General features: G+C 39.6%; 1 protein-coding gene across 1 annotated transcript in view; it reads right to left on the bottom strand.

Annotated features, from left to right (window-relative positions):
* The window catches only part of JARID2 (jumonji and AT-rich interaction domain containing 2), a 224,916-nt gene that overhangs the window by 32,774 nt on the left and 178,055 nt on the right, over positions 1–14,087 (bottom strand). Inside the window, exon 6 of the mRNA XM_074146241.1 lies at positions 5,674–5,903. Coding sequence (XP_074002342.1) covers positions 5,674–5,903 — 230 coding nt within the window. The remainder of the gene's footprint in view (positions 1–5,673; positions 5,904–14,087) is intronic.

Genomic DNA, 14,087 nt, shown 5'->3' on the forward strand with positions numbered 1-14,087 from the left:
CAACCCACCTGCAAAAAACCCAAACCAAAGCAATTCCCACTCAGAGGAGTGGCACAAAGCACAAGCCATTAAGCCTGTTCACAGTTTTCTAATGACTGGTAAGTTAGAAAATAATCACAGTAAAAGGTTGAAACACAAGTATGCGACTAAGGGCAACCACGTAGGGCCAGAAAAAGCTTGCATGAGTAAATGAGAAAAGCCAAGGAGCAAAAGTCCCTTCAGTTAGCAAGGGACATAAAATGAAACAGAAAAAAAATTATGAACACCTTAAAAATACAAAGATGACAAAGAACAGCAAAGATCAACCACCACACAAGGATGGAAAACAAATGCAACAGTTTGGCTAAAGCGTTTGTGCTTCTTTTGCATTAGCTTTCACCAAAAGTACCACTGACTGAATACTTACCAGGTATATAACATAACCAATTTCAGCAAAAGAGCTAGGAAGGCAACCCCAGCAAGCTAAAGAGTACCTAGATGACTTAGAGCATGGCTCTTGGAGAGAAGATGAGGGCAGGCATCTACCTAACTTCAAACCCTAAAATCATTCAGGAACAAATCATCAAACAGTTAATTTGTAAACACACAAATGATAAATAAAATAGTGTTAAAAAAAAAAATTAAACATCCCACCCCAAAAAACCCTACAACCACCCATAGTTTTGCCAAAATAGCACATAAAGCTAAGTTAATCATCTTCTGACAGACACCTGGCTGAGCAGGCAAAGAAGCACCTCTGCTTCAGTAGGGCTCCAGTCACTGTCCCACATGACGTTCCATCAAACAAGATCCTGAGACACGTCCTAGATATAATTACTCTAAAGTGGCTTCACAAGGGATTAAAGAAAGTCATCCTCAAGATAAGTCATCATTGTCATAGTTCACTGCCATCCTGAGAGGGCATTTCAGGTGACTTTCTGAAGGGACTTGTCTTGGCCTTGGTTCTACCAAGTACTTAAATCAGTAACTTGGATTATTGTAAAATTTGCTAGTGACACACACCTGGAAGGGGCTCTGGAGACAAGGTCAAAAATCAAAGGTAATCTTGAAAAACTTCTTTCAGAACATTTCTACAATAAGAGGAAGTGCTGTTTTTAGGAAAGACAAGTCAAATACATGTAGGGGAGAAATAACATTTGGGGACCACTTAGAGCTGCAAAACATGACGGTGGTACAAAGCACACAAATCTCCTTCTGAGACCTATTACTAAGAATGCTGAAAACACGGGACGGGAGCACAGGCTTCCTATGGAGGGCTGGATCCAGCATTTGGCCCATGTTGTGAGAAAATTTAGACAGTAGAGCAAGTCTAGAAGAGCACAAAGTGATCTGATATTTCAAAAATACAATCTTTACAGAAAAGCCAAGGAAGCTGGGCTTGTTTAGTCTGAAAGAGATACTAAGGGACAATTCTGTAATGGTCTTCCAATGCACAAGGAGCGCCTCTGAAAGAAGACAGTAAATGGTCTTTCCATGTCCACTGTGAAAAGCCGGGGGAAAAGACCTTTAATTGTGTGCAAAGATGATCTGAGGCACATCTAGGAAAACTTTCTAATGAGTAGAAAAGGAAAATGCTGGAAGAAGCTGTCAATGGATGTTGTGGAGTCTCCTCTATGGGAGGTTTTCCAGAAGGTTTCAAGGAGGCCATAGCTGTATTGCTGTGCTGTCAGGCACAGTCAAGACTGTGAGCAGGGTGAGTAGTCTGCCTGTATGGAGGTACCTTGTCAGTCCAGTCTTCCTATGAATTTTTTTTAAGAAGTTGTGAACAGAAGCCTGAAGGGCTCTCCTTCAGCAAGAGATGGTGACATAGGGCTGAGAACAAAACACAGTCAGGGAGAAAGTGATCACAGAGAAAGGCAGGATCCTCACGGCTCCTCCTCTTCAAAGGAAAACATGCTATCAGCACCACCAGCTTTAGGCCAGAATTTAAAACTGCCAAGATACAAACCTCTGGAAACTGAATTAATTAAGGAAACAGCAACTTATCACAACTGCTTAGAGTTGTTAGAATACCTCCACACAATGAAAGCTTAGATCTCTCAGGGCCAAATCTTGAACTGAAGAGGTACATAGGATTCTGCTATCTAACCTCCAATCCTGGACTATAAGCACACTATTTTAAGTTTTTATTCAAACTTAGTGACATTATTCCAACGACACACAGGTCCTGAAGTAGAGAACACTTGGCTTTGAGAATACTATAAGGAATTAACTTCTTTCTGGCTGCTAACTAAGGAGACCCCACAAGAAAGAAACACTGCTGAAAACTTCCTCAGGACCATCATCTTTCTAGAGCAGACACGACAAATACTTCTCCCTCTTCCCTCCCCAAATGCCCGCAGATATCTTGAATGTTTTCAGAGAGGACAGCATAATGTTTAAGATACAGCAGTAATATATAGACCAGAACAGACCACGCTTCTAACAGGAACAGGCTGCAACAAATGTCTTCCAGCTGGAAACAAGTGGAACAAACAACGTGGTCATAGCCCACCATCAAAGCAACAGGTGGATTCAGGATTTCACATTGACAAATGTGAAATTCTGGCTGGTTGGTTATCACCTACATGTTCCTGGTCTGTACTTGTCTCTGAGGACCCATCAGATGATTGGAACCAAAAGAAACAAGAAATTGTGGTAGGCATTTTCTTACCTTTCTACTGTTGATATGTCTCCCCCCAAACCAAACATACACACACAGAGTCAGCCTAAAAAATTGGCCACACTGCCAGGTGCGCAGGTTCACCAAATGGGGGTCTATGCCACAGCTCCATCCCGAGGCAGTGCTTACACTGAGCACATAAGAAAGAAGTCAATTTAATTCAAATAGTAACAAAGTGATTGACATTAGCCTTACATGACTCAAAGTCTTGAGATAAAGGTGAAACTAGGGATACGAATAATCTTATCTTTGCTTTTCAGCTTTCTTCTAGGTTTGCTGACATGTATTTGTCTTCAGACCACTCTTTTCTCCACTTTACTGAACACTTGCCTTGCAGTAAAAGATGGTTTGATAGATTTTAATTTTTTTTTATCTTTTAAAAGGCAAATGGGACCAGCACATAGTCTTGCAGCAATGTGTTTGTTGGATTTGAACTGGTTTGAAAACACACCTCTGCAAAGCACCTAGGATCCATCCTCCAGACACATACACACATATACTCACACACAAAGCCAACAAACAACTTGTTAGATAACAACCACAGTAATAACAGCAACATTAGCAACACCAACAACAGTTTTGGTCCCAAACAAATTCAAGGTATGCAACTGATCTCGAATTCATTCATAAAAATACTTCTGTGTTGATATTTTTGCAGAGCTAAATTACCATATTAGGCCAAGAGAGGGCCCCATTGAACTACATTTCCTTTGCCCACAACCCCTTTGAAGTAGGGGATTGGGGAAGATAGCAAGGGAGGAAGAAAGAGAGAGAGGGAACACGTGACAAGTGCAAGTGCACACCAGAAAAGGAAAGAAAGAACGAGAGGAAAAAAGAAAATCTCAGGTAATTTCTAGTGTTCTGTCTTTATTTTCTGTAAGACTGAAAAAACCAAAACCACAGATATAAATAAACCACGTAAATCCACATGAACAAGGAGCAAAAACATATTGGAAGACAGAAAACATGTGGCTGGCATCCTGGGAAAACAACTCTCCTTTTGGAAAATACCGAAAATGCCAACAAAGACTCAGGACAAGGGCAGGAACTTTAGCAAGGTCACAGGTAACTCTAAGGTTTTGCACAAAGCTAAGTCTTTCTGTCAGTAAAATGGATAATCCACCTTTAATTAGTTACAACCACATTTTCATTAAAATTGGTAAGAAATTACTTATGTACTTATTGTATTTAAATGCCTAATCTTTTTTTTAAAAGAAAGAAAAAAAAAAAAAAGATCATCATCTCAATTTACAGCCCCCTTATTTTCTGGAGCTTGAGGGCCACGCTGTGTGAGGTGTCTATGTGGCATGACTGTTTGTTGTGCTGCACTGCTTTAGAATTTCTCTCCATTTTGCGTAGCATGACTGAAAACACATAATACTCTACGAAGCAAAACCCCCTTGGATGGTGGACAAAATTCTTCTACACCTGTCTTTTCCCTTCTCAGAGCTACCTTCACAAGTGACGGCAGTTTATTTTCACAAGATTTTTAACCATTCATACTTTTATGATACAACTGTAAAGCATTTCACACAAGTGTTCCAGTGAGTTAAAATAATTAAGTATGAAGTGCATCTTGCACTTTGGAAAACTTTTTCAACATTAAGAGCTCATGGCAGAGCATGTCACAGCAAGGACCACGGGATGCCGGTAGTCACAAAAAAGAAAGTCTAAAGGATGCAAAAGGTGGCAAGCATCCAAGCTGATGACTAGATAATCAAAAATTGCCATGGGGGTATAAAGAATGGAAGTCTTACAGAGGTACAGAGAAATATACTGTAGATAGCCTTCAGGATCTCCAATTTGATTTAGAAGGTAATACAAATCCAGTGGAGGCATTTCAGGAGAAGCTAAACACCACAGGGCATGCAAGATTTCCTCAGCAAAAGCACCACTGTTTTTCTTTTTGCCATTTTTAATTTCCCAACCTATGACTGAGAGATGCCATTTAAGGCCTTCATAGCCCTGTAAGATGGGCATTCCAGCTCAAATGAAGTCCCAGCCAACTCAGAAGAAAAATCTTTAGACGCCAGCAAATAAAGAATGTCTCTAGTTAGGCTGTTGAGAATTAACCACTGGGGGGGGGGGGGGGGAGCGGAGAAGAAAAGAAAAAAAAGAAAAAAGAAAAAAGGCAGACGTGCAGCAAGATTTCTTTCTGTACTGCATTAACCTAGTGCAGGTACCCTTCTAACCAAGGCCCAGACTGAATACGGACACTGACAAAGGATTTTGAAAGTCTTTTATAAAAAACTTATTTGACACTTGCTATTTTAGGATCCCTTTGATCCAATCATCAAAAATAAATGGAGATGCATCCTGCCCAAATGCCAGTCACACGCACCAAAAGACTGGTCTGCTAAACTTCCACACCCAAATACAAGTCAGGCTGAGACATACCTTACTGAATTTTTTTGCTAGTTTTCATTCAAGTAACATAAAAGTCTGAATTTCTCCCCACCTGGTACGTCCACTGTGAAGGAGGCAATATGCTAAAGCACCTTCTTTATGCATCGGGAAAAACATTTTTCCTGGACTCCAAGGTTTGTGTTGCCCACATGCAATACAAGATACCTGAGCGTAACGTCAGCTTCTCTACAATGCCAGTGAGCCTCTAAGATAACCCGAGCAGATCAGCCGTACACAAAAGGAGTTCATTTTTCCACGTGCTGGCAGCCTTGGCACTGTCAGCAGAGGGGCCAACAAGAGGGCCAGTCAGAAAGGTTTAATAAATAGCAATGTGAACTTTACTCTTTCATATGTATACACTGGATAATATCAAGACAGGGTTGTAAAGCATGCTTTATCATACTGACTTCCCATGTATGTATCACTTTTCTTTTTTCCTTCTTTCTCTCTTTCTCTTTCTTTCACTGAAAATTAACTCCCTGCTGTCTCCAGAGCATGCTTTTAAGGATTGCCGTGTTCACTCTACGCCAGGCAGTGGAAAAATGGAGCTAGCACCTTAGAAGTCTGCATTCCTTATGTGTCCACAGTAGAGTACAATTCATTACCTGTTTCCTTAAGTCCTGAGCCGATCTATGAAGAGTGTGGTGGTTGTTAGCGGTGAGCCCTTTCGTAGAGGAGCCAGTGTTTGTAGTAGGATGGTGATTAGCAGCAGCCTGGTCTTTTCGGCTCTCAGCCTTATGTTCGCTGTTCCTCTCCTTCCCTGGTGTGGCCTCTTTGCTTTTGTGTTTCTGAGCAGGTTCTTTCTCCTTCGATGATTTGCTGGACCCATTGAAAACTGAGAAGAGAGAAAATCAGACTATTTAGGGGGAAAAAAAAAAAAAAGGAGAAAAAAATCCCCACAAAAACATACAAGACCAAATTCTTCATTCAATACAACCCAGCCTCCTCTACTGTCAGTGTTGGATATTTAGTGACTGTCGTCTTATATCTAAAGTAAAATCAATACAGAAATAGAAGCACTATTTTGCATATTTTTTATATGAACAGATTTCCTTTGCTTGTTAACACACATTTATCTTCAATATCCAAATTAAAACATACAAGGTCTCTTACTGTTTTGATTGACCTAAATTTAGACTTATCAATTTGATTTTTATTTATGACAGCTTTAATTAACTTTTTGCTGTTACAGCGATGGAATTCTAAACATAACCTGAACAGAAAAAGGATTTTTTTTTTTTTTTACATTAATGTAAAAGAAAGGAAACATTCCATGAAAAAAGCATGTTTTGTTTTCATCAGTATCCAAACTGCTGAACCAAACTGACAGCAGTTTGCCTATAGCAGACAAGCTGCAAACAGAAAAAGGTACTTCTGCAAAGAAAGGAAAATACTAAAACCATTTTGGAATGTGTCATATAAAGTAATGCTGGGACCTATGCTGAGCGCTCTAGCCTTCTGCTGAAGTGAAGGGATAAAGCACAGAACAGAAACCATATTTTTCATACAATAAATATTATGCAAACGTATGCAAGTGTATCTCAGCAAGTTTTGCTCCTGTCCCTCAGCTGAATTTATTTAAGAACAGTCACTGCTCTTTTGTTGTCAGGGCACATGAAAAGCTAAGGTTAAAAAAAACTCCATGTCACATTTCTCTGTTTGTTAACAAAAAATGTGGTGAATTTATGTCAGTGCTGCACGCTCTTCAGTGAAGCACTTGACAGAGGTCCGTGAAGCTCGTGATCCAACACCCACAATGGCAAGTACCCTCCTGCCTTCTCTACTCATCTACTCTTGGTTTTTACCCCTGCCTTTTTTGCCATAGTTTAGGAAAGGGTGCAGGTAAGAAAATTCATAAATACTTAATGGTACAACTATCTAAAAATCATGTTTATTACACACAACACACACCATCTGTTTGAGAATATTAGCTAAATGAATTAAGTTATTGTTTTCTTGTGAAATTAAAGCCTTCATCACTAAACATGATATACCTTGGATACATAACTTTTTATCTAAATTGTGAAGCTTAGCTTTCTCTACAGATGTCCTATAGTATTACAGTAGCAGCAGCAGTAATAGTAGTAAAAATAACCAACCAACAATCCTGCTGGACAGAAGAGGGGCATCTAACCTGCTTTTGAGTAGACACGTACCTCCAAACCTTCCCAACCAGCTATCTACCCACTGCACCTCCAAAAGCTGAAACTCCAGGAAGATACTGACAAATTTGTTATTCAGGTCACTTACATTCAGTCGGTGAAAAGTGCTGAAGCAGATTATGTGAAAAATAAAAAATTGCAATTGCTTTTCCTTCTCTCTTCCTTCCCCCTTCCATAAATTGAGTAAGAATGAGAGAAAAGCCATTGGCAGTGAAGTCACCGCAAATTCCCCCGTGGCTCCGTCACTCCTGAGCTCAGGAGCAACTGGCGCTGCCCCAGCCAGCCAAGGATTTCTCAGCGATTTCAGCGAAAGCCGCGTAACCTCCATGTCTCATTTCCAGTGATGGAACTGATAATAATTGCCAACCCCTCTCGGGGAGTTCACGACAATACATTTGTCCTCCTTTGTAAGGAGTTCTCACATCAGATGGAAGGCGCTGTAGATGCATGAAGCACGACTATTTATTTTTAATAAGACATAGCACAAACAACCGATGGCAGCTTTGTTAATATGTATTTCATCACTGCGAGGGATATTTTCCTTTGGTGGGAACAACTTGTATGTACTGACCTGCTCATACGGAAACGTTAAGTCAGAGAGATTAGTTTTCTAATTCAGTTGCCACTTTATAAACCAAAAATTACTAAAACAGAAAACACAGCCAAAAAGCCAAATTGTGCACTTTTATGGTTCACCAAAAAAAAAAATACCCAACCCAGCGAACATGAGACAAGGTATATTTTATATGCAACAGCTCATTAATTTTAAGTGTCGTGGGAACCCTGCCAGTTTTACCCTCTGAGTAATTATCTTTTGTCTTAATTTGTAAGATTCTTGAAAGGGGGAAGAGAGAAATGGGAGAGAAAAAAAATGTTCAGTCTCACAGGAAAAGCTTAAAAAGCTTAAAGCCTGAAAACACAATAAAAAGGGAGAGATGTAGATGCAAAACAGTCCTAGTCAGGCTGTCTCTAGTTAAACAGTAGATGGTATCACTTTCTATAAAAAACAGTGTTTATTTCTTTCAACACCTAGAATATTTTTATATCCAGCTAAATAGGTATAAAAACCGTTCTGCAATAATAAGTTCTGTAAAATCCACAGATATATTATGTGAACAAGTATGAAAACATTAGCTTGGTTAATTACAAAACACTATCACAAACCAAGCATTTAAAAGGGCCTGGGGGGAAGGGGAGAAATGTCCACTGGACTATGATTTTGCTTCCATCTGAGTAAAAAGTTTTAGAAGTTATTTAGACTTAGAAAGTTCAATACAGGACTAAACTCTGGCCCAAATAACTAGTAAGATAGTTCAGTGAAAAGATGAAATCACCAGGAAGGACCAAAAAGCCCCTCAAGAAATCTCATCGAAGAATACTTGATAATAAGACTGAAACACTCACTTCTCAAAGGAAAGAAAACAATAAACCCAAAACTCTGCATTAAATATTACTCAGACCAAATCTGATTCAACAGTAAAATGATTAGTAAGCCTTTTGTGTCTTTTTATGCAGCAAATTGTATTCTCCTTCATGTCTGCCAGCTCTTCAATATTTCTGAGGCATTCAGAAAAGCAGAAAAGGTTTCCCTTATGCTTTACTAAGCCCAGATGTAGACATGTCCCAGCTGCAATCTCCCAGCCTAGAGATAACTCTGACATGTACAATATCCAACATTCTGCTCCCTGTTATTTTTTTCCTCGTGAAAGAGTAGTCAATAAAGTTTCATCCTTGAAGCAATTACTTCATTAGAAATCAGAAAGACAGAAAAAAAGCCCAATCCACATGAGTGGTGAAACTCACATTATTAAAGCAGAACTCTTTTGTAATCTTGAATTTTGATTATTTTATGCTACCTTAATCAGTTTAATATTTCCAGAACAGCTTTCAGTTAAAGGTAAAAGCACTACCAACAAATAATTGAAAGTGCAAGTAAATTATTAGTGTTCACACACTTCAAATAGAATAAATGGATATCCTTTTATCCATGTCTATCTGAATGCTTGTTCTCAAAATGCCACGTCCTCCAAAGCAATTATTATTATTATTAAGCTGAAACAATAAGAGTCCCAGAGTGAAATACTTGTGGGTCTTTTGGTTAGCAGTGATGATCAAATGCAAAGAAACCGAACCACTACATTCAAAACTCACAAGCACTGGGTGTTTTTAAACCACTGATACAATTTATGGCAGCAGAGCAAAACCTTATGGCAGGCATGATCCCAAATGGATGCATCACAGTGCTCTGCATCGGGGGAACTGGACCCTGGGCACCAATATTCACCCAGGATCCCATAGAGGGATTTTGGGGTATCTCATTTGAAACTGTGATAAAGAATCCCTAGGCAAACCAATGCAACTGTGCAAATTGTGCATATACTAGGTGCAGCTATGATAATGGCTTAAAAAAATGTTTGATCAAGTAAAGCCATAGATGTGCTCAATTACTACAGAGTAACTAAGCATTTACTACAAAATTGTCACTGAAGCGAGCTATAAACGTTTATTGTGTTTTCAGCAATTTTCTGAAGTATTCCTACAAATGAATTTGCACACAAATATTTTATAGAATACATCCAGCCGGCCATTCAGAAGCCAATTTATAATATGTACAATAATCAGGCTTTCATTGTGTAAGCAGCAGAATTACTGGACTGGGTTCAGCCAACAGCTGACTCCAGGGGCAAAGCTTTCTCTCCCAGGCCCTCCTGGAGTTTATTCCTGCACCAGGTATGCTTTATACTTGAAATAAGGGGGGGGACTCTGTTATCAGAGTACTGATGTATGAACCCTTTTGCTTTGCAACAGTGCCTGGAAGGTAAATGCACGGTCCATACATGTACACATATGCCACATGTTGCAGAGACTGTGCCGCATTAAAGCGAGTAATTGCACATTCATAAAACTATCCAAAACAAAGAGGGAAGATAAGAGTGAAAGGGAGAAGTTTTGTTTTTAGAAGGCGAAAAGGGAGCCTTGCCAATGTTGTGAACCCGAGCCAGCTATTCCAATGCAAACCTCATGTTGTTACATAGATCATGTTTGGGAAGAGATGTAATATTAATCAACTTTCTGGCATTAAATATCCGTTACTGTACAAAAACATTCTTGCTCTGGCTTTAATTCAGTTTTAAGTCACTGTGAAAACATTTATGTGGCTCTCAAACTGCCTTAAAGGACCTAGGCAATAATTCTTTTCTCCTCCCAGAGGAACTAAAACAATGACCTACTTCCATAAAACAGAGTATTTTAATACTGCCGATTGTTTTCCTGAAGTGTTGGGTATGTTCAGACTTCTATAAACCATTTCCAGAGATAGAAGCTGTCTTCTGGAGCCCCCCAATGTGATCTACCTACTTGGGGTCAGTGGCAAAGGTGTATTTCTGGAGAAAAGGACACCACAACATCGTATGAAAACGTGTGGTACCACTGTTCCCGCACTTCTCCAGCCCTCATCCAATGCTATGCAATCTGTCAGTGGACAACTCTGCAACAAAACTTCAATAGCTACAGAAGTCAAAACAGGAGAACCGTGGCAGATAACACTGAATTTCTTTTTGACGCTATCAATAACACAGCTCAAAAGCCTACATGTACAGAAATACACTGGGCCACTGTTATTGATATGAGGCACCATGCCACTATTTGCAAAAATTCAATACCGAGTGTCTTGTCTTAGCACAAATTCATTACTCTCACCTAACCATTACGACACAAACAACATGAAAAGGGTCACTTGCTAAGCAGCAAGTCCATACAAGAAGTGTCTATCTGTTATCACGAGTCTCTCACCAGGATAACAATTCAATGTTTTTGAGCGACTTCCAGCTCCCCTATTCTTCTCCACAGGTCATACATCTAGCTACTGAAAAACCGCAAATCCCCAAATGTGTTGTGCCTGATTTGCATATTTAAATATGTAAATTACCACAAAACGGGTAATTTTCATGTTACATATTTTTGCAGAAAAATTAAATGTGCAAAAATGTTTATTGCAACAATTACTGGTTCCATGGTATTTCAACAAAAGGCTGTAAATCATCAAAATAATTGCCTACCCATTAACTATTGTAGCACTGCCTGAAATTTTCTCATTCTGCATTTTAGCTGGGTGCAAAAAATATTTTTCTTTTAGATGTTTACCTCTCTTCAGGATTAATTTTACTAAAAAGATGCATAAGCCTAGATTCTGCCTTATATACCCACCCACAAAAATCAAATTTAGTTAAAAGCAAGACTAAATAAAGAATTGCAACCACAAATTAGAATTTTCTCCCAACATACTCAAACAGTAATGTATGTAAAAGATATGTCATTTAAGCCCAAGATATACAAACACTGCATTGAACTATATCCTGAAATAAGAAAAAAAAAGAAAAAAAAAAGCTATAAAGCTATCTATGGTCTTTTCCTGCATCATCTTTGTTACTACACATGTAAGGAAATTACTCTGCTAAATTATCCATTGCAAACTGAGAGGCGAAACATTCATCTGTGTTTCTGGTAAGCGAGGAAGACAGCACTAAAGCAGAGTATAGTATTTCTAGTGATGCCTGCTTACTACGCACTACTGCCAGATCTGTTTTGAAATTTGAGCCCCAAGAAAAAAAAAAGAAAAAAAGAAGGCGTCTGCACAATTTTCTCTCCTGCTCATTTCAGGCAAAAGGCATGCAGAGCAGTTTTTATCTGACCATGTCAACAAAACACAGCACGGAGTAGTAACCGTTTCTGAGCCAGTAGGTCTTCTGACACACTGGAGCTGGTTTACTCCAGCTGAGGAAACAAGACTTTCCTTCATAAAGAAGTCTGGTTACAAATAACGATGGCTAACTCCGTTTTCCTAAATGTAAATTAGAACTTAATTGTCCATCTCAGGCATCCAAAGACAAACATGAGATTCCCAGGTATGCTGGCCCAGATGTGCACTTCTCTCCACCTTTGAACTGCTGCATTCAAAGAAAAGAAATATCTAATCCCACAATCATCCCTCTTGAGAAAATTAGCCAACCCTCTTAGAGGAACTGTAGACGCTGCGTGCACTCTCAAAGTTGTCTACGCAACTGTATCTGTGTATGCTGCTCCTCCTGAGGCCCTTTTCCAGTCCACAAGCCCTTTCAAGTAGAGCAACGCCTATCCCCTTTTGCTCTTGTGATGGGACCGATAACCCAACAACTCCCCAAATGCATCTTCCAGCTCCCTATCCCAGCCTGCCTAACCAAACACTTGGCACCTGCAAACATTTTCCTTCAGGAGAAAACCTGCAGAGAAAACCTTCCATTGTGCCACAGAATGAAATCAAAGTAGGATTTATTTAGTCATGAGGAATTCAAAGAATTAGTTTTAAAGAAACAGAGACCTAAGCCTACCCTCTTACCTACAACTTGGAATTTCCTCCGAGCAGCGGGGAGATGTAATTGAGACTCGGTACCTCCCTGTCCCCCAGGGAAGCGGAGTACAGCTCGCTCACGGAGAACCTGCTTTCCCTGCACATCAGCCCACAGCAGCTGATGACTGATGCCCTCCTCCCTTTGCATAAGGTCAATTTTCTAATAGATCAATGTCTCTCCCATCTCCTCCTCCATGTTGGCAAGACGCCCTGTCATCCAGGCTGTGGTTGAGAAGTTTCCCTCCACACCTGGCAGCTACACTGAAGAAAAAACACATTGTTTAAGCCAATGCTCCTGCCTGGCTTCTACCACCAAATTCCTTGTGTTCAAAGCCGTGTAATAGCCTCCAATAGACTGATGGTCATTTGAGATGCGTACAAAATGCAAGCTGGAAAATAAGCATATCCATCTGAGGAGCACGCAGGCGTCCCGGGGCTGGGTGTTCTGGATCTAAACACCGAGAATTACGGGGTTCCTACACCCATGCTCAAAAGGGTCATTAACAGGCCTGCAATTACAAGGCAGTCATCCGAACCTCTGCTCTATCTGCTGCAATATGCAGCACCACATCATCTCTAGTTTTACACACGTTAATTTTGAAATTCACCGCAAACTTACTTAGAAGGTCTGAAGTTAAAAGGGAACTATGTGCTTTAAGAAGATGAAATCCTTGACTGGAACAGCAAGAGGAATTTCTCTATTCCAACTAAATGTTCATATGATTTCTTAGCTGATAAAATATCTGTTTGAAGTCAGTAGCTATATGGAGAGCAAGTGATTCAGTTGATTAGTTTCTGGCCTTTCACTATCTTAACCCTGCTATAAATCCTAACTCAATTAAAATCATTCTGATTAGGACCAAAATTCCGTATCAAGTTTCAGAAAGCTTCTCAAATCTCCACCTCCTCAAAAGACATATATAATAAAAAGCACAAACCTCTGCCAATTTTATTGCTGAATTTGTCAGAAAAGTTATGAATGGTATTTTGCAGAAGAGGTAAGACTAGATAAGGTCCCAGGGTCTTCTCTGACCTGAATTATCTATGACATGTACTGTGACATCATACCTTAATCCATTAGCAAGTAAGAACCACCCACACATTTTACTCTACATTACAAGAAAACAGTTCTCTTGCAAACAAAAACTGAAAAGTCTTTAGACAGTATCTTCTCTTAGAATTGTTCACTGTAAGTTTAAGCACGCTGGAAAAGACAGTAATGGGAAGAGATACACACAGAACATCCCACACAACGTGAGAGGTATCTACACAGAACTAATAAAAATTTCTAACCAAGGCACAAAGCACCACCAATGACATCCAAGACTTTATCTGCTGCTAACTTATCTTAATACGTGTCAGATCCGGCCTAATTAGCTGAAGTTTGGCAATGACACGAAACCAGTTTTTTAAGAGCACGGCTCTACCATTTTCCCTTGTGCCAACCACAGCAACATCTTGGAAAACGGTT

This window comes from Numenius arquata, chromosome 4, assembly GCF_964106895.1.
Source record: "Numenius arquata chromosome 4, bNumArq3.hap1.1, whole genome shotgun sequence".
NCBI classification, from domain to species: domain Eukaryota; kingdom Metazoa; phylum Chordata; class Aves; order Charadriiformes; family Scolopacidae; genus Numenius; species Numenius arquata.